This window comes from Sminthopsis crassicaudata, chromosome 5, assembly GCF_048593235.1.
Source record: "Sminthopsis crassicaudata isolate SCR6 chromosome 5, ASM4859323v1, whole genome shotgun sequence".
Taxonomy (NCBI): Eukaryota; Metazoa; Chordata; class Mammalia; order Dasyuromorphia; family Dasyuridae; genus Sminthopsis; species Sminthopsis crassicaudata.
Genome location: NC_133621.1, coordinates 92,300,744 through 92,321,389, shown reverse-complemented (window position 1 = coordinate 92,321,389; position 20,646 = coordinate 92,300,744). Strand labels below are relative to the sequence as shown.

At 39.9% G+C, this 20,646-nt stretch overlaps 1 protein-coding gene across 1 annotated transcript; it reads right to left on the bottom strand.

The window, feature by feature from the left end:
- Positions 1-11,489: 11,489 nt before the first annotated feature.
- LOC141543868 (uncharacterized) lies at positions 11,490-20,183 on the bottom strand. Its single transcript, XM_074269544.1, has 4 exons — positions 19,524-20,183; positions 17,369-17,495; positions 16,371-16,529; positions 11,490-14,417 (listed from the first exon to the last, which is right to left on the bottom strand). Exons 1-4 carry the CDS (start codon positions 20,181-20,183, stop codon positions 12,154-12,156), a joined length of 3,210 nt encoding a protein of 1,069 aa, XP_074125645.1. The 3' UTR covers positions 11,490-12,153.
- Between the last annotated feature and the right edge of the window lie 463 nt (positions 20,184-20,646).

The following is a 20,646-nucleotide window of genomic DNA, read 5'->3' as shown; positions in this document are numbered from 1 at the left end:
TTAATTTCCCTTAATCTTATGAAGAACTTGTAAAAAGCCATAAACTAGCAATTCACCAGCAAAGTATGAAGTCAGCTTGGGTAGGCATACACTAGCTTCATGAACTGAGTTGTAGTGGTATTCTGTGGATACCAAGCTGCATAGGAAGTGGGCCAGGCTTCCCCCACTTCACACCTTCCCAGCTCCTCTTGGGGCATTCCAGGAGGGTCTTTGCCTCAGTTGCTACTTAGCCTTAATCACTGAATGGGTCAAACTGAGACCTGTTGAAGATCTTAGCTTAAAAAGATTAAGATTTCTCACTGTACCCAAGGCCCTCTCCAGTCATTTGATCTCTATCTGGCCATTGACCCCAAATGACTCTGGAGGGGAAAATGAGGCAGGTGATTTTTCACAGCCCTCCCTCCCTCACTTCAATCCAACTCATTTGCATGTCACAGCATCACTTCTCTGATATCATGGTCCCCTTCAAAACAAAGGACAAACATCCCCAACACCATCTAGTATCTCATTTTCTTCAGTACTAGTGTGCCTTCTCCCACCCCTCAGTCTTTTTATTTAGATATTCTAACCTTGGCTTTCTTACAAGCTCAAACAAATTTGATGTCTACTAATGGAACTTGGGACTAGAAAAGGATTAAGTGGTAAAAGTGAAATGGACTTTCATTTTTTAAGAATTGTGAGAATTCTTAATTAAGAGTTAGGAACCTTTGAGAGAAAGATGATTAGCTTTGTATACTTTTAGAATGGCAATACATATTTCACTGGAAGTGATAGGTAAAAGCACCCAGGTGATAGTTTTTAAAACTCTCCTCTTATATTGGCCTTTATGAGGACATCTAGACTCCATCCCCCTTTCTCCATCCTTTGAGCAAAGATCATGCCTGGACAGGCAAAAACAAATGGTCCACTAGAACAGGCTTCATATGCCTCCTTACATGGCTAAAAGTAAAAACAATTTGATGCTATTTGGAACTGATGTGATGATTAGCAATATAAATGGAACATTAAATTAATTTACTTTATTCCATAATAGAAACATTTAGCAGAGTTTCTGCCATATATGTTTTTTCTCATTTTTCAGACATTAATCTCATTACTGATCAAACACTGTCTTAATAACAAAAAATATATTTTACAGGTACTTCAAGTTTTTAAAATGCTTTATGTGTATTTCTCATTGGCTGCCTCTTTTCCCTTTCCCATCCTACTTTAAGAATTACAAATAAGGTAATTTCCTCAGAAGTCATGTGACAAGCCTAAAGTTAGAGGGCTGCTAAATGGTGGAGCAGGGACTAAACTTCCAATTTCTTGGCTCAATCTGATACTTTTCCTGCCACTCCTTCTGCCTCCCAGTTTGCCTTTGGTCAGTCTGGAACATAAGTGGCCTTTGATGTGAGTCAAAAAAAAAAAAAAAAAAAAAAAAAAGGAAAATCTGTAGGTAGAGTCAACCATTGAAATGAAGTCAAGCTGACATTTTTCATGGTGACTTTGGTGACAGGAAGTTCTTTGAAGGTTTGCAGACATGTTTTTTTTTTTTCTTTTTTTTTTCTTGTAGCCCATGATAAGCCTAGGATCATGATCTAGTAATATTTTTCTTCCTTGCACAAAGCATTTTCTTCCCCATGACTGATACCTGCTGGAATGACATTTCTCCTTAGAGCCTCCTTTGGAACATCTCTGTTGGCTGTTTCTACCAGCACTTTTTCCTTAGTTTTATTAGCAATGTCATTGGCTGAAGCAGTTAGAGGTGTCCTTATACCAGCAGCATCCAAAAAGAAAATTATAGGGACTGAATGTGGATCACAACATAGTATTTTCACCTTTTTTGTTGTTATTTACTTTTTTTCTCATTTTTTTCCTTTTTGATCTGATATTTCTTGTGCAGCATGATAAATGTGGAAGTATGTTTAGAAGAACTACACGTTTAAACCATATTGGATTACTTGCTATCTAGCAGAAGAGAGTAGGGAGAAGTTTGGAAGAAAAATATGGAACCAAGGTTTTCAAGGGTGAATGTTGAAAACTCTTTGCATATGATTTGAAAATAAGTTTATTAAAATTTTTAAAAATAATAAGCTATTTCTGTTATTGAGATTATATCCCAAAGAAATACTAAAGAGCAGAAAGGGACCTGTATGTGCCAAAATGTTTGTGGCAGCTCTTTTTGTAGTGGCTAGAAACTGGAAAATGAATGGATGTCCGTCAATTGGAGAATGGTTGGGTAAATTATGGTATATGAAGGTTATGGAATATTATTGCTCTGTAAGAAATGACCAGCAGGATGAATAGAGAGGTTTGGAGAGACTTACATGAACTGAGTAAAATGAGCAGAACCAGAAGGTCACTGTACACTTCAACAACAATACTGTATGAGGATGTATTCTGATGGAAGTGGAAATCTTCAACATAAAGAAGATCCAACTCACTTCCAGTTGATCAATGATGGACAGAAACAAATACACCCAGAGAAGGAACACTGGGAAGTGAATGTAAATTGTTAGCACTACTGTCTATCTACCCAGGTTACTTATACCTTCGGAAGCTAATACTTAATGTGCAACAAGAAAATGGCATTTACATACATATATTGTATGTAGGTTATATTGTAACACATGTAAAATGTATGGGATTACCTGTCATGGGGGGAGGGAGTGGAGGGGGGGAGGGGATAATTTAGAAAAATGAATACAAGGGATAATATTATTAAAAAAATTACTCATGCATATATACTGTGGGGAAAAAATTCTAAATAAAAAAATAGTAAGCTATATATAGTAAAGATTCATTGTATAACATGCAATCCTGTTTTCTTTCTTTGTATTTTAATATGTTTACATATAGATTGTTAATTTTACAATGTGAAAAATATTTAATTTGGAAAAAAGGTAAGCCTCTTCCATTTCAGTATTTTCTACATGGCTGGCTATGATCCTAGTTCTGCTCTAACCTTGCTTAGTGATCCTAGTGGAATTCTGGAATTTCTGATTTCTTTCCTTATCTCCCAAAAAATCTAGGGAATAGTGAATAATAAATAGGCACATTTCTCCAATAACAACTATGTGTAGGTTCTCATAAAATGATATTGCAGATTATTTTCTAAATCACTTCTAATCTCTAGTTTTACCTGGTAATCTAGCTAGTAGTTTTATAGTGATTGAAAAGTACTTTATTTCCATAATTCCAAATTGCTTTACAAAATGTACCATTTCATAGCTTCACCAACAATATATCACTGTAACTTGTCTTTCTACAAGCTCCCCAACATTGACTCATCATTCTTTGATCATTTTTGCCAATTTGCAGGGTGTGGAATGAAATCTCAAGTTTGTTTTCATTTGCATTTCTCATTATTAGTGATGTGGAGCATTTTTTCTCATGTGGCTGTGAATACTTTGCAGTTCTTTTGAAAACTGTCCATTGACAATTAATCTATTGGGAAATGGCTATTAGTTATCTATATTAATTGTTTATTGGATACCAAACCTTTATTAAGAAATCTGATTTTTTTTTACCCATTCAACCACTTCTCTTCTTATCCTAGTTATATTAATGTTGTCTGTACATGAGCTTTTCAGTTTCAGATTCCTTCTTTTTCTATATAGTATTTTGTTCCTTACTACTTAATTTTTTAAGGTATCCCTGTTCCTCCAGCTTTCTTCTCTTCTGATCCCTTCTTGTCATTTGGTATTCCTTCTCTTTCTCCCTTTCAGTTAGTCCTATTCTTTAATTTTTAAGTTTTTCTGGAACACTGATACATTGTTGGTGGAGTTGTGAAAGAATCCAGCCATTCTGGAGAGCAATTTGGAACTATGCCCAAAAAGTTATCAAACTGTGCATACCCTTTGACCCAGCATTGCTGTTATTGGGATTATATCCCAAAGAAATACTAAAGAGCAGAAAGGGACCTGTATGTGCCAAAATGTTTGTGGCAGCTCTTTTTGTAGTGGCTAGAAACTGGAAGTTGAATGGATGCCCATCAATTGGAGAATGGCTGGGTAAATTATGGTATATGAAGGTTATGGAATATTATTGCTCTGTAAGAAATGACCAGCAGGAGGAATACAGAGAGGCTTGGAGAGACTTACATCAACTGATGCTGAGTGAAAAGAACAGAACCAGAAGATCACTGTACACTTCAATGCTGTATGAAGAGGTATTCTGATGGAAGTGGATGTCTTCAACATAAAGAAGATCCAACTCACTTCCAGTTGATCAATGATGGACAGAAACAACTACACCCAGAGAAGGAACACTGGGAAGTGAATGTAAACTGTTAGAACTACTGTCTATCTACCCAGGTTACTTATACCTTCGGAAGCTAATACTTAATGTGCAACAAGAAAATGGCATTTACACACATATATTGTATGTAGGTTATATTGTAACACATGTAAAATGTATGGGATTACCTGTCATGGGGGGAGGGAGTGGAGGGGGGAGGGGATAATTTGGAAAAATGAATACAAGGGATAATATTATAAAAAATAAAATAAAAAAATAATTTTTAAGTTTTTCTGTACCCCTTTCCAAAAAGGATTTCTCTCATTTGCTTCAGTATCCATCTTTCTTTCTGTTTGCTCTACATCTCCATCTCTGATTCTTGTTCCCTATAATTATCTAGTTTCTCTCTCTCTCTTTTTGTATTCTTCATGTAGTCAAAGCTTTAAAGCCCTCCCTTTTAGGCACTTTCTGCCACTAGAGAACTTGCTCCATGGATTCCCCTTTTCCATCGTGCTTCATTTCCTAGAACTAATGCCAGTTATTGCAGGTGTCAGACATTGGCCCACAGGGACCTTTTCCAGCCATGTCCCTGATTATGTAAACTATTCCTGACATATATCCTCCCTTGCTGACTTTTTTTTCCTCCTACATTTGCCTGGAAATGTCCCACTTCTCTAGGAATCAATTGTCTCCAGGGTTTCCAACCTTTCATCTCAACCCTACTTCTAGATGTCAGATTCCCCATGCCCTGACTACCCTTTATTTTTACTCTTTTTTTAAACTATTAGAACCTGATATCCTGTTTTCCAGCACCAAGGCCCAGAAAGCAAGCTGTACCCTGAGCTTAATAACATCCTTTGTGCTTATCCTCTGGATGAATTCAGCCATAGCAAAATCCCACAATTGTTTTGCACCAGCAGCAGGTGGTCCCCAAGGTCAGATGTACTTACAGGATCCATGTTCAGGTCATGAAACCTGCTGACATAGAAAGCCCAATAGTATTAGAGAACCCAATACTTTTCAAGAAACCCGAGGTCACTGGGCCTTAGGAATGATGTAGTCACCTTAGGAATCTTGCTATTGGGAATGATATGGTAGAATCTTGGAGAATGTGTGTGAAAGAAAGGGAGCCTGATAGCTTTATTCCAGCAAGGTATCCTTCAAGGATGTCTGGTATGTCTTCCAAAAATCTGGGCTGCTGTCCTGCACCTGGACTCAAACAATGAACACTTGTTAGTTTCACAAAAGAAAGGAGGTCATTGTCAGTCTCCATTACCAAACTTCTCACCAATAATGTGAGCCCTAGTCCCATGATATCATTTACCCTGCTCTGTTCTTTGTTCTATACTCCCCACATCCCTATAAATTTACCTGCTTGCTCCATGTTCTTGGCAATTTTCCTTTCGGAATTTGGCCCTCTTTAATTAGCATTACAATTATAATAAAACTTTACCTCTTGATTAGAAAATTTTTAAGTTTCCAAATTACTTTGGGACAGCAGCCACACTGGCATGGAACCTCCAAATATTTTGGGTAACCCCTGTACCCCGACTACTATGAATCAAATTTGCCTCATTGTTGTGAGACCTCATTGCAGGACTACAGTTCACTGCATAGCCGTTGCTATGTGTTAAGATTTGACCTCACTAAAACTGATCCTCTTAGAGGAGGCCCTGACATGTCTAGATTCTCTCCTTTAACTGACTTAAAAAACAAACAAACAAACAAACAAACAAACAAAACAAACCTGAAACTTTTTGTTTATGACCAGTTAGCTATTGTATTATTTGCAGAAGCAATTGGGGTTAAGTGACTTGCCCAGGGTCATACAGCTAGGAAGTGTTAAGTGTCTGAGGTCACATTTGAACTCAGGGCTGATGCTCTATCCACTGCACCACCCAGCTGCCCCTATATTTACTTTGGTTTTATTTTATATGAGAGTTAATGGTGGTTGTGGTAACCTGTGTGAACTTTTTGGTTTTTTTTAGAGTTAACAACAGTTGCATAACCTCTGTGACTTTTTGGTCATTTGTTTTCAGATTTCATACAGGATTTTTTAAGCACCACATCTCCCAGAACTCCTAATGTGAGGGCCTCATCTTTCTCACTAACATACTCTCTTCACTAATAGAAGCATTCGTCATTTGAACCTCATTTTACTTTCATAGTAAAGCCTCCTTCCTTTCCTTCTCTTTTCAACCTTGCCTCCCTACCCCACACACTCTTTTTCACATATTCTTTTCTAATTTATTCTCTTTCTGAGACTATAGGGGTCACACTCTCCTCATTGCTGGCTCTAGATCTGACTCCAATGTATCACTCACTCTTTTTGCTTTTCCCCTCACCTACTTTTATGGATCCTTCCATGTTGTAATATAGTTCCACAAAGCAGCATTCACCTTAGGCAGGGTGTTGTCAGGTTCTATCAATGCTATCTACTTCTTCACTTACCTCTATCAGATTTCCTTCTTCACTTCTCTCTTGTTTAGAAGAAATATCTCTTAAGAATCTTACTGTTGTTACTGTTATTGTCTGCTGCACTTATTCACCTTCTCATTTCTGTTATTTGGAGTGTTCAAAAGGCAAATAATCTCTTCAGTTCTGGTTTTCTTTCTAAAAATGTTTCAAACTTTTCTTTGTTACCAAATATTCATCTTTGGTTCTCTACAGTGAGGCTCATATTTACAGAATAAGTAATCCCAGGTGCAGCCTGAGCTCTATTGCTCTTTGGAACATTATTTCATTCCTCCCTCCTTTTTTTTGTAGTAGATACAAAATGTTTGTGGGTTGTTCAGTTGTTTCAGTCATGTTCAACTGATAGATCAGAGCTCAGGATCTACTTAAAACCTTGTATCTACCTAAGGAATGTTGAACAATAAAACTTCTTATCTGTTGCTCCTTATGTCTCATATAAAAGCCGCATCCTGAAAATGTTTTTGTAAAAGCCAAATTTTAATTTCTCACTTGTTTCCTTCTTTAAATAATAACACCTTGCTAAAAGACATCCTGGCTCCTCCCTTATCTGCATTTTGCTCTCCCCAAGTAAGCTGCTAGCCTGCTAAGACCCCAATTTTCAGTAAAGCTCCCCCAAATTCTAATTGCTAAACTCTCAGAATTTGGTCAATCTGCTGTGGCAGATTCTCTGTGATCTAAATAAAGCAAACAGTGGACGTTGATTTATCTTTAGTGCATAATTTCCATTTTGGAGAGGTTATGGGGATCAAAGAATATGTCTAGTCCATTCAACTAGGTCTGTTAGGACTAGCTCAGGCACACACTGGTTCTCTCTCATGAAAAAGACACTTTGCTTTATTTTTTTCCTATCTAGTCTTAACTGAATGAGTGTTTTTTTCAGCCAAACTGAGGCTTTTGGAAGACCTTAGCTTAAAAAGGCTAAGAAGATCTATGACTCTGTCCAGGGCCATCTCCAGTCATCCTGACCTATACCTGGCCACTGGACTCAGATGGCTCTTGGAGGGAAAATGAGGCAGCCTTGCACAGGTCCCTCCGTCACTTAAATTCAGTGCACTTGCATGTTATGGCATCACGGTGGTCCTCATGAAGGACAAACAACAAAGCTTAGTTCTTGGTGCAGTGTCTGGCACATAGTAATCCCTCAGTTTGCTAAATTCATTTGCAAGCTTGAATTTAAGAAACTGCAGAGATAGTTGATGCAGCATTTAAGGAAAGCTTTCTCATTCTATAATGCTATCCATCTCTGACAGATATTTTTCATAGTGTTACAAACTCTGTATTTATATCTTTAGGAGGCAGGGACATGGAAAATACAGGGGAAAAACTGGGTACCTGCTTGACAAGAAGCAGTCATAGCTACTAAGCACTTTTTATGTAGGGGACGTGTAGTCATTCTCACATAAGCTTCTTTAAGACAAACTAAACATGTTACTGTATCCTCTTGAAATCATAGCCACTAATTGTACACTATTTCAAAGTGTACAATTCTTTTTGTACAGCAAAATAACTGTATAGACATGTGTGTGTGTGTAAAGGTTTTGCAATTGTTAATGCTGAAAAATTACCCATGCATATATCTTGTAAATAAAAAGCTATTTAAAAAAAAAAAAAATCAGTCACCAGGTGCTTACTGAAGAGGAGGCTTGGTCACTGTAAATAGCTTGATTCTTTATATGAACCAATCAAATTTAACAACTTAAAATTTTCTTTTTATAAACAAAAGCCAAAGGAACTAAGCACATGGCTGATGTAATGGATCATCCTGAAAGTATGGAAGACTTAAGTTCATTTATAATTTCTCATTTACCAGTTACCATTCACAGCCCTCAGGCTAGTTTAGGCATAATCACTTCAGGAAGTGTTAAAATCTCAGAGTGGTCTAGTCATCCTCTCCATTAAATTCATGCTCCACAACTTGGCCTCATTTCCCTCTCAAGAAAACTTAGTGACTCCTTGTTGCCTCAAATATAAAATGCGAATTTCTGGTAATTAAAGTCCTTCTTCCTTTGGTTCTAGACTTCCTTTCAGGCCTTATTTCTTGTAAGACCTTTCAGCTACTGCCCTCCATTGACTGTTTCCAGATATCTAGGTGATGCAGGCTTTCTATATTTTGGACCATCAAGAGCAATTTTAAAGCTCAAATTCAGCTTGAAGAAAGAATTGTAATCAAAATTAAAGACACTGATCTCCATGAGCCCGAGAGGAAAGCTCACACTATGATATGGAATGCAGCCAGGTGATAAAACATTTATTTAGTCTGCTTGGCCAATTCATAGCCTCATAGTTATTTTAGCCAGGGTAAATTACTCCTAGGCAGTGCAAGCTCTATAATGAGGTTCCTTCCCCAAACAATCTACATATAGATTTGAGTATCAATGAATAGGGTCTGAGACTGGCCTGTTTTCTGACAACTCCACTCCAAAAGGCTAGAAAAGATTCAGGTCTGGGGCTCCACATAGGCAGCGCTAACAACTGAGAGCAAAGTCATAAAGAACTGGACTGAGTTGACAAAATGCCTTTAGCTGTAAGGAAATAAAATTACAGCAACAAATCACATGGGTCTACCTTCTGGAATTTGTCTATGTTCCATGAGATGACTTAAAAGTCACTGGAATCTCAAGAGCTTGGCACAGAACTGATTATTTTGGAAAACAGGATGTCTGAGCCCTCCTTTGGTCACTCACATGAGCAAACATGCTGCAGTTACCTTCATCCTGGAAGGAGGGTCTACTAATTATACTTAGGCAATATCCAGAGAGTAGTGAATCCAATGGCATTAACTCAGTCACAAATTTTGCTATAGTGTGTCCCCTACCCCACTGGCTCTATTTCAGGATTGAATTTTCTATTTCCAGATGAAAATCTAGTGTGTTAAAAATAGTGAATGGACAAGACAGAAATTTGAATTGATGGTGGCATTATCCCTAATCTGAAGCATAGCAGTTTCAACAGCCAATAACAAATATCAACATCTGTCCTAAAAGAAACTATTTTGAATTCTTGTTGATAGGATTTTCCCCTTAAAATATGAAGAGTGATTTTATTTGTGCCTCTAAGCAAGTATTCAAGATGTGATTTTGTTAGGAATTTTTGTTAACATATGGTTTTATACTTGTAAGTTTATAGTCTACTTAAGAAACTTGTGTTTTTTGTGATGGTACAAAAGTGGAAATAGAGTAGGTGCTCATTGATTGGGGACAGCTGGAAAAATTATTGCAGAGGAATGCAATGGAATACTGTTGCATTGTAAAAGACAAAAAGCACAGACTTATACAAACTGACAGAACAAAATAAACAACACTAGCACAATATACACAATGACTACAGTAAGGCATATGAAAATAACACTAACAGACAGAACTCAACGTTACAGTGGATCAATTCTGTTCCTAAGAACAGATGACAAAACACTTTCTCCGTAAAGGTGAGGATCTATGGGATAAGAATGCTGTGTACACCACCAAACACAATTGTTTTTGCTTAACCATTTTTGTTATAAGGCAGGATTCCCAAAGAGATATTTTGGTAATGGTTGTGGCACTATCCAAAAAAAAAAAAAAAAAAAAAAAAAGGCATCAATTTAAGAGCTTACAAAAAGGGACTGTGAATGTATTTAGAAAGACCCCCAGTGGTTGATCCCATGTATATAAGCCTAGGCCTCCACCAGCAGATAGCATTAAAGATAGGATCAAAAGATAATAAGGAAATGGTTCAAGTTGCACCCCTACTAGCTCTAGCTCAGACACATGAAATGTAGACTTTAACCCAATAAGAAAAACTTGGTCTTGCACGCAGGCCTTGGACTTTATATAGTTTGATGTCTTTGATGACATAGGTAATCATGAGGCCTACAAGACAACCTTACCTATTTGTCTTTTCCAATGGCCTAATTATATACTCTTAGACTTAAGTCTAATGCATCAAGGATTGGGACAGTGGAATATAGTTGCACTATTGAATTGACTTCATTAACTGTTCTTACAATGGGCACATGCTCATTTCTATGTTGAAGCTTTGTTTACCAGGAATTAGCTTCTCTTGGATCACAGTTACCTCCAAGAGAAGATAGGTGTGCCGCATGTCACTAGCTTCTCCTTAAATCCTGCCTCCCTTTAAGGACCAGATCAAGACTATCCCATATATCTCAAAGGTACTACCAATAGTTTATATCCTGCCACATTTGTACAATCTTGTGTCAGGGGCACTGAATCAACTCAGGGAGTGGTTCTGACTGCCTACCATGCATTTTTTTTGTTGTTTTAATTAACGACTGTGCCTCCAGGAATCAGGAATTAAGTCCAGGAAGAGGCATGACTTATTAAACTGTGCATCAATTTCAGAGCCTGCTATATCTGGACAAGAGGTTATAGAACAGTAACTAATCCGAGCCAATCCTTTAAATATTCTTTGCTTTGGTATAAAACTTTGAGAGTCTTTAGCTTTAGAGTTATTACTTTCTGTAGCTCTTAATTTGAACCTAAGTACTCTGTGGCTTCTGGACAACACTACTACCAACAGGAGTTGTACACTTGAGGAGAGAATGCAGGAGTAACAGAAAAAATAGCTAGCAATTATTATCTCTATTCTCCAGATTTCAGGGGAAGGATTCTATCCTTGCCAGTTTTTTTTTTTTGTTTGTTTGTTTGTTTGTTTGTTTTAATTTCCCATTTGGGTTCCAGTTTCAAAGTGCTCTCACTATTTGATAAAGAAGCTTCTTGGTGGTACTGTAAAAGAAGCAAGAATTGGATTATGGGACCAAATGACTTTTTCCAATAAAGAACAGGAAGCATGACTATAATTAAGAAGTTTCAAAGTTTACTAGGTGGACTATTGGGCTATCATCATTGCATAACAAAAGCCCTCAGTTCTGGATTTCTACCTTCTAGGCTAGTCTGTTGGTTACTGTGGTTCCTCAGATAGCCAACAATTCTGCCAAACTGAATTAAATTCAAGAAACACTCATTAAGTGCCTACTGTGTGCAAGGTACTGTGTTAGATGCTGGGAATACAAAGATTAAAAAAATAACAGTCCTTGCCCTCAAGTTGCTTACATTTTGGGAGAGAGGGGGAGGGGGAATTGAGATCCCATGCACATAGATAAGTAGTATACAAAAAAGAGAGTGTAACAGAGGCCATGGAGAAATTTAGACAAAGTGCTTTAGGAAATTTGAGGAGGAAGAAAGAACATTTTTATACTCTGGAAGCTCAAGGACATCCTTGATGCTGTCAATTCTGTCTTAGCTCCAGTGACCCTGTTATTGGTCCAAAGTGCTGCCAAGTTATGACCGTGTCGGGAAAGTCCACGTGGGGAATGCACTCAAGACTGCTGGGAGCAGCCTCTGCCTCCCCTGCTTGCAGAAGGGTGTCTCACTATTTGCTAGGCACTGCCGGGCCAGATGGTTATTGAGGCACCTTTTTTGTTTTTTTTATTATTGGAAGCCTGTCACATTTAGAACACTAGGAGGGTTCGTCTCCACTGTGAACTTGGATATGCTCATCAAGTTTAGATTGCTTAGAAAAACACTTGTCACATTCACTGCAGGAAAACACTCTTTCACCCTTGTGCAAACGTTGATGGGCCTTCATTCCAGCCTTCCACCGGAAGCTCTTGTTGCACTCAGGGCACTGGAAGGGTTTTTCACTTGTGTGTACAAGCTGGTGGTTTGTCAAGCTCCTCTTCTGACGGAAGCTCTTGTCACACTCAGGGCACTGGAAGGGCTTCTCCCCAGTGTGCACTCGGATGTGCTCCGTGAGCCTAAACTGATCAGCAAAGTTCTTGCCACATTCACTACAGGAAAATGGTTTCTCCCTCTTATGTATTCGCTGGTGGGCCTTCAGATAGGCCTTCAAAGAGAAGCTCTTGTCACAGTCAGGGCACTGAAATGGCCTCTCGCCCCTGTGCAGACGCTGGTGGGCCTTCATTCCAGCCTTCCAGCGGAAGCTTTTATTACACTCAGGGCACTGGAAGGGTCTCTCACCTGTGTGAACAAGCTGATGGTTAATGAGGCTCCTCTTCTGACGGAAGCTCTTGTCACATTCAGGGCACTGGAAGGGCTTCTCCCCAGTGTGTACTCGGATGTGTTCTGTGAGCCTAAACTGATTGGTAAAGTTCTTGCCACACTCACTACAGGAAAATGGCTTCTCTCCTTTATGTATTCGCTGGTGGGCCTTTACGTAGGCCTTAGAAGAGAAGCTCTTATTACAGTCAGGGCAATGGTAGGGTCTCTCCCCTGTGTGTACCAATTGGTGATTAATCAGGCTCCTCTTGTGGCAGAAGCTCTTATTACACTGAGGACACTGAAAGGGCTTCTCCTCAGTGTGTACCTTGGTGTGGCTGGTCAGCTTGGACTTATGAGTGAAGCCCTTGCCACACACTCCGCAGGAGAACGGTCTGATGCCACTGTGCAGGCGCTGGTGGGCCTTCATGTTGCCCTTGAGGCGGAATCTCTTATCACATTTGGGACACTGAAAGGGTCTTTCACCTGTGTGCATGAGTTGATGGTTGAGCAGACTTTTCTTCTGGTGGAAGCTCTTATTGCACTCCGGGCACTTAAAGAGAAAGGCGATGTCTCCCATATGCATGAGCTGGTGATGAAGAAGGCTTGCCTTCTGTCGGAAGCTCTTGCCACATTCTGTGCACTGGAAGGGCTTCTCTCCGCTATGCACCCTCATATGTCTGGTGAGTCTATACTGCTGGGTGAAGCCTTTGCCACACTCTCTACAGGAAAAAGGCCAGTCCCGACTGTGTAAGCGTCGATGGGCCTTCATGTGGGACTTTCGGCTAAAGCTCTTATCACATTCAGGGCACTGGAAAGGCTTTTCCCCACTATGTACCCGCATATGTTCAGTGAGTTTATACTGGTGAGTGAAGTCCTTTTCACACTGTGTGCAGGCAAATGGCCTCTCTGTGCTGTGTAAGCGCTGGTGGGCCTTCATGTAGGATTTTCGACAGAAAGTCTTACCACACTCAGGGCACTGGAAAGGCCTTTTTCCTGAATGGAGCTGCTGGTGTCTGAGGAGGTACTTTCTCTTAAAGAATCTCTTGCCACACACTGGGCAATGAAAAGGATTCTCACTTGTGTGTAATTTGATATGGGTGATAAACCTAGCTTTCCGAATGAAAACCTTGCCACATGTATTACAAGAAAATTGTCCATTTCCACTGTGCAGGCTCTGGTGGGATTTTAAACCAGCCTCCCATCGAAAGCTCCTATCACATTCAGAACATTGGAATAGCTTTTTCCCTACAGGTATGAACTGGCGATAATGCCGATTCACATTATAGCTAAAGTTCTTCTCACATTCATTAGACTGGAAGCACTTCTTCCCATAATGCAAATGTAAGCCAGACTGTTTTCTCACTTTTTCCTTGCATTTTGAACACGTGCACGGATTGTTCTTTGTGTGGTTGCTATGGTGTTTCACATGAAGTCCTTTTGCCTGGACATTTTTCCCTAAGACAGGATAGGAGCATATTTTTTGTCCTGAGTAGGATTCTTGGTGACTGGGTGAGCTGAAGGTTTTGTGGCTCTCGCGTCCATCACTCTGGTTAGAATCCTCTAATTTTGGAATTGGTGTCTGCATGTCTTGGAAGCATAGATATTCCACATTGCCTTTTTGATTTGATTTGGAAGAAATCTCTTTCCTTTTCTCAGAGCACTGATTTTGAGAACTATCTAAATCACCTCCTTCTTTTTTTGTTCTTATAGCTCCATGGTTCCCTGTTAAAAAGAAGAGATCCCATCAATACTTCTGTCTTAAAGTAAAGATATTTCTCCATTTTATATATGAGCTTGAGAAAGTTTATTCTGAACCATCTTACTAATTCAGTTTTTAGTTCTTCCTAGATCTGTCTCTTACAGAAGCTCTTCCACAAAGTCTCTCTCTTAACTTTACCCCCAAATCCCTGATTACTAATCAAATATATAATTTGATTTAGGACTTTTAGGACTGCTAGGATTTAAATGTGAAAATCATATTCAGAGATAATACTGAAAAAAATAAGGACTTAAGGTTTCTATGTGTCCAGTAACATAAATCAAACTCTATTAGCTAAGCAGATTAATCCAGAGAACATAAGAAAAAATAGGATTTTGACAGTATACATTTTTGTTACATTTAAGCCTGTGGCAAAAACTGCAAGTTGCACTTTTCTTTTCGCTTTAAAAATGCATTTTATTATTATTTCCAGTCTCCTAAAGATACTGAATATGAGCGATGAGTTCTTAGAAGCAGGGGCATATGGATGCCAACCTTTGGCCAGGTCCTATAGAAAGGTAAGGAGTTTGGGAAACTATATATACTATTTTCACCGCTGCTCAAGAAAGATTTCCTGAAAAACTTGGCTTCCAAGAAGGGTAAGCAGCAGCTTATGTAAAGATCAAAAGTGTTAACTGAAGATTTTTACTCTCTTTGCCAAGGAGGCCTGTGTTGGTCAAATAATCACTTGGATAAGGAAAGTGCTCTCCAGCTAAAAATCATGAGATAAGAAGGAACAATGGCAACTGTTGAAATGGGAATTAAGAGTGCCATATTTTAAATCAAAACAGAGAGTGATAGGAGCAAAAAAATAATACTGGTTATGTAGTTGCAAAATTAACCAATCATTTAAATCTGTGCGACTGTGGACAAATCATTTAACATCTCTGAATTTTTCTTCACATGAAAATCAAGAATAAGTAAATATACAAATTACAAGTCCTTATATTTGTTGAACTGAATCAAATGCGGTAATGTATATAAAACTGTTTTATAACTACTCTTACAAAGTATAGATATTATTACTGTTGTTATTAATTTACATAATTCTTTACAATGCTATAATAATTCCATCATTTCCTAGACCCAAGACTGTTTTAAGATTTTTAAGACTGTTCTTTTCCCTTTCACCAGAATAAAGCATCCTGTCCATTGCTTAATCTAGGTAAAATTATCAGTTGTTTTGCCTTCCCAAGAAAAAGGAATAAAACAGGACTCAAACTTGGTTGGGTTTTTTTGTGATTGTTACAGTCTTAGCTATAGCTTTGGTGCTATTTTGCTTTTAAATACATGACTTACTCCCTTACTAATAGAGCTGACTATAGAACTCAGTTATAGAGTTATGAGAGCAAAATATTAATAATCTAAAGTAATGGCATCAAACTCAAATAGAAATGGGAACCACTAATAAATACATAAAGATCCCTGCAGGCCACATATTGACTTAGTTTTAAAATGAAATGCTATCTATATTTTATTGTATTTTAATTAATTTTTGTTAAATATTTCCCAATTACATTTTAATCTGGTTCAGACTGCACTCAATGTGCACTCTACAGGCTATATGTGTGTCAGCTCTAGAGAAGCATCCTAACCAATAGTCCACTGGGGAAGAAAAGTCAATATAATACAGCACGCATCAACCATTCTATTCATGATGCCACATATATGCTCTAAAATAACATTTAAATTTTTTTTTTAAGAGTTAAGAATTCCAGTTCCCTAAACATCACAAAAAAAACCCAGAGGAATATTCATCTTATTCATTGTAAGAGAGATAACAATTCTCAAAATAATGGGAAACTTTAGTTCAAGGGTTATGGAACTCCTGGAACTTTAGCTCCATAATACTCAAATGTCTTAAAACTGTGTCCCACAAAAAGTACAATTTCATGATACTGGTTGTTCCCACTTACCCCTAAACAGGTGCTTTTCAGTGACCTTCAAGTTGAAATGCTCATAAGCACTCAGGCTGACTCCTATTTCTGTTTGTTCCAAATTTCCCCAATTCCCGACAAATAATACTTCTCCTAATTCAATCCGAAATATCAAATCTGGTTTGGGAATGGTATAATCTGTCAAGAAAAGTCACATATAAACAGTTTTTATTTTCCTCTGGGTGTTTGGTCAAAGTATGCATTGATTATTACTCTTCAATATGAGTTCATCATACTAGTCAAGTTATTCTCTTTCTTATGTTTGTGAGTATGACTGTGTGTGTGTGTGTGTGTGTGTGTGTGTGTGTTCCCATAGACCACACTCAATACCTTCTCTGGTTTTTCTGAATATTTTCATCTCAAATGCCTTTTTTCCTTCTCACTGACAATAGTATCCTAACCCTTCACCAGGTTTTCCTATAACCATTCCAATAAACATTAATCTCTCACTTATCAGAATTCTTATGGTATATACCACCAAAATGGATTCTTTATTATGCGGTTCTGGCATTTTATTTTCTAATATAGAGTTTCTTATTTATTTTATTGGTCTGAGTCTTAAGCTTTCAATAATCATAGATTTGTAGAAGATAAAGCACTGTCGTATGCTTCCCTAGCAGACAGGTCAGAGGGCTAACCAATGAGCCTTCTGCTGGATAGCCACCATTCAATTTCATTGTTGTTAACATTCAGAAGTTTCTTGGTCATGTCCAACTGTGATGCTATTTGGGTTTTCTTAAGAAACATATTGGAGCAAAAGTTTGTTTCTTTCTGCAGTTCATTTTCCAGATAAGGAACTAAGGCAAACATATGAAGTAATTTGCATAGGAATATATAGCTAATACGTGTCTAATGTTAGATTTGAATTCAGGAAGATAAGTTTTTCTGATTCCAGGTTCAGTATTCTAGCCACTGTCTCACTTAGTTGCCCTCCATTTTAATAGTCAACTTAAATTTTTTTTGTAAATATAACCTACCCAACGAAACCAGGGTTGAATAATTGGCCCTCATCACGTGCTTGTAAAGGTCTTTCTGCCAATCATCAAGAATATCCCATTCTTGCTGTGAGAAATATATGGCCACATCATCAAACTTCACTGGGACCTGGAATCATAAGCATCATATAGACATTTAGTTTTACCAGTAACACTGCTGTTCTTACAGACTTTCCAATTGTTTGTTTCAAAGAGAAAACTACAAATTTATTCCAATAATGCTAATTAATTTGAAGAATACAGGAGTGTATAGAAAGATTCATGAAAACTGAATTAAAGAGAACCAGGAAAACAAAATAAACAAGGGCAACGCTGGAAAGAACAAGAAAATCTAAACAAAATTGTTTTTTGCTTTTTTTTAATTGTACTAACCAAGCTTGGCACTACACAAAAAATATAAAAACAAACTTCTTTTTCCCTCTTTAGAGAGACTATGGCTGTGGATCATTGCATAGAGTGCAGGATTTTTTAATTAGTTTCTTTCTTTATTTCTTTTCTTTTCTTTTTTTTTTTTTTGCTGAGGCAATTGGGGTTAAGTGACTTGCCCAGGGTCACACAGCTAGGAAGTGTTAAGTGTCTGAGACCAAATTTGAGCTGGGGTCCTCCTGCCTTCAGGGCTGGTGCTCTATCCACTTCACCACCTGGCTGCCCGTTTGATTAGTTTTTAACTGCTTTTTTTCCTTATTATAAGAGATGATTCTCTTTGTGGGAGACAAGGGAGATAATATTTGGAAATAAAAGTGATATAAAAACAAAAGGTCCATAAAATATCTACCATGACTACATTAATATAACAACACCAATCTTGGTCTGACTGGAGAAAAAGTGCTAAAGTGCCATTTATGAAGTACCGTAAATGATCACAGGCCTATGTCATCAGTTGGGAGCCACTAGTTTTGCTTCACAGATTTTCTTTATTACAAAATAAGGATTTCCTGTTGGTGTCAAGGGAAGGACATAGGATACTTACTGTGGTATAACAAAAAAAAACAAAAGGCACAAATAAAGTTTAAAATAGAATAAACAAAATAATGAAAAACTAAAAACCATGTAAATGCCTAATGGTTAAATAGGCTGTCACACATTAAGGCAATAGCAAAAGCAATATAACTATTGAAAAAAGAGAAATAAGGAAAAGATTTTATAAAGTGATACAAAATGGGGTAGGCAAGAGAAAAAGGCTATGGAACATTTCATTTACACTGATTGTGGGAAGGGATCAAACTTCTAATTTTTTTGGTGGAGGGAATTCCTCGTGAGAAATTTCCCCTATGCCAATGGGCATTTTCCTTGCAATTTGTGATCCAGGATTTAGCAGTCCCTGGCACACAGCGGGTGGTTAATAAATGCTGACTGGAGAGTTAAGGTGCCACATCAGTGTCCGAGGCTGGTTTTGAGAACCATCTAGTGCTGTCATATGTTACCAATGAGGGCTGGGCCCAGTGACTGGACCCGGGCACACGCCTTTTCCTCTATGCTTCTCCCGAGTGCTGTGTGGGGCGGGGAGGATTATCCGCATGTATACACAGAAGCGTACACACGTGTATATGAGAGGAAAGGGGGCAGGGCTGGGTTTTGGATGAGCTCTATAAATTGTCAAGCAGTGTATCATAGCCTAGAAAATAGACTAACTGGGGTACGGGGCAATGACAGTTAAATAATGATAAGCGCTTTTAAAACAGACATAAACAGCTCTTTAATTACTTGCAAGAGAGCAATCAGCCCCTAAGCATCCCCTTCCGTCCCCTCGGCCCACACTGCCCCGACTTGCACGGTACAAGCGGCCCTGAACCATTCGGGCCAAAGTGGCCTGACCTCTGCCCTCTGCAGACCGCACTCCTCGGTCAGGGGGAGCCTTCCAGGCTGAGCTTGGGCGGTGGGAACTCCGCCGCGCGCCCCCACCCTCCAGGGCAGGACGCGCGTCTCCGCCGCTCCCCAGACACCTGCCCCAGGCGGGGCGTGCGTCCCGGCTCCGGTCAGCCCCGGGACTGACTTCCTCAGGCCGTTCCGGGGCGAAGGAAACCAGCCGGAGCGCGGCCGTGGGTGTCGTGCCCGGAGGCTTCAGTAACTCGGGGAACCCCGGGCTGCTGCCTCCCGCCCCGCTCCCCGGTTGGGCCCGCGCGGGGCCATGGCTCACCGAAATCGGCGCCGCCGCGGCCATGGCCCTCGCTGTGGGGCCGGGACCCCGGGAAGGTTGCGGCTCGGACGGCTCCAGGGGGTCCGACTCTGGCCCGTCCCCTCCTCCTCCTTCCTCCCGCCCCGCTCCGCCAGCGGCCCGTCCCAGGACGTCCGGCCGGAGAAGGGGCCGACAACGGGGAGGGCGCCGAGCCAGGGGCCGGGGCGGGGGGTGCCGAGCTCGTCCCCCGGCCGCTCTGAGCCCCCGGAGGGCGGGCCCGAGCTGGGCTGCCCCTGGTGCCAAAGCACCAGGGCTCCGGCCCCAGCCCCCGTGCCAGCTGATCTCCCCTAGCAGCTGTAGCCGGGTACACGCGGTGCATCCCGGGAGTCCAGTCCAGCACCGGCCTGAAACGCCGCCGCCGGCTGGGGCTCCTGTGGCACAGCGCCGCCTCGGGTGCGGAGGAATGGAGACGGCGTCCCGCACCGGGGATCCCCCGCTTGAGGCGGAGGAAACCTCTTCCCTTCGGCCGCCCTCGAGGCATCTCTCAAAGCTGCTTACGTCACCTGATTGGCCCTGGAGTCTCCCACGGGTGCTGGGAACTTCAGCCTGAGAACACCCACAGCTGCGCCAGATTACGTTCTTACTGTTTCCATGAAATGTTTTCTCTCGGTCCCGCTCCATCCTCTGCACTGGAAAAAAAGGAAAAAAAACGAAAACACTAAACTCTCTAGACTATGACTAGTCAAGGGAAATCCCAAACATTGGCCGTGTGCCCACAGTCTGCGTGTAGAACGCGCGGTCTCTCCCTTAGGGAGTGGGTAAGGGATCCAAAGTCACTAGGGAGCCCCTCTTACTTTGGATGTCTTTCCCCTCCATTTTTCCCTTTCACCCTGCAGGTAGCCTGCTTTGTATATATATTTGCATGTTGTTGCCCATCCCCCATTAGAGTGTAAGCTCCTTGAGAGCAGAAACGTCTTGTTTCTTTTGGTATCCCCAATGCCTAGCGCTGTCTAGAACATCCTAGGTGCCCAATAAACGGTGATTGAATTGAATCGAACCATTTATTATTTTTTAATGTTATTAAAGCTTTTTATTTACAAAACATATGCATGGGTAATTTTTCAACATCCATTCTTGCAAAATT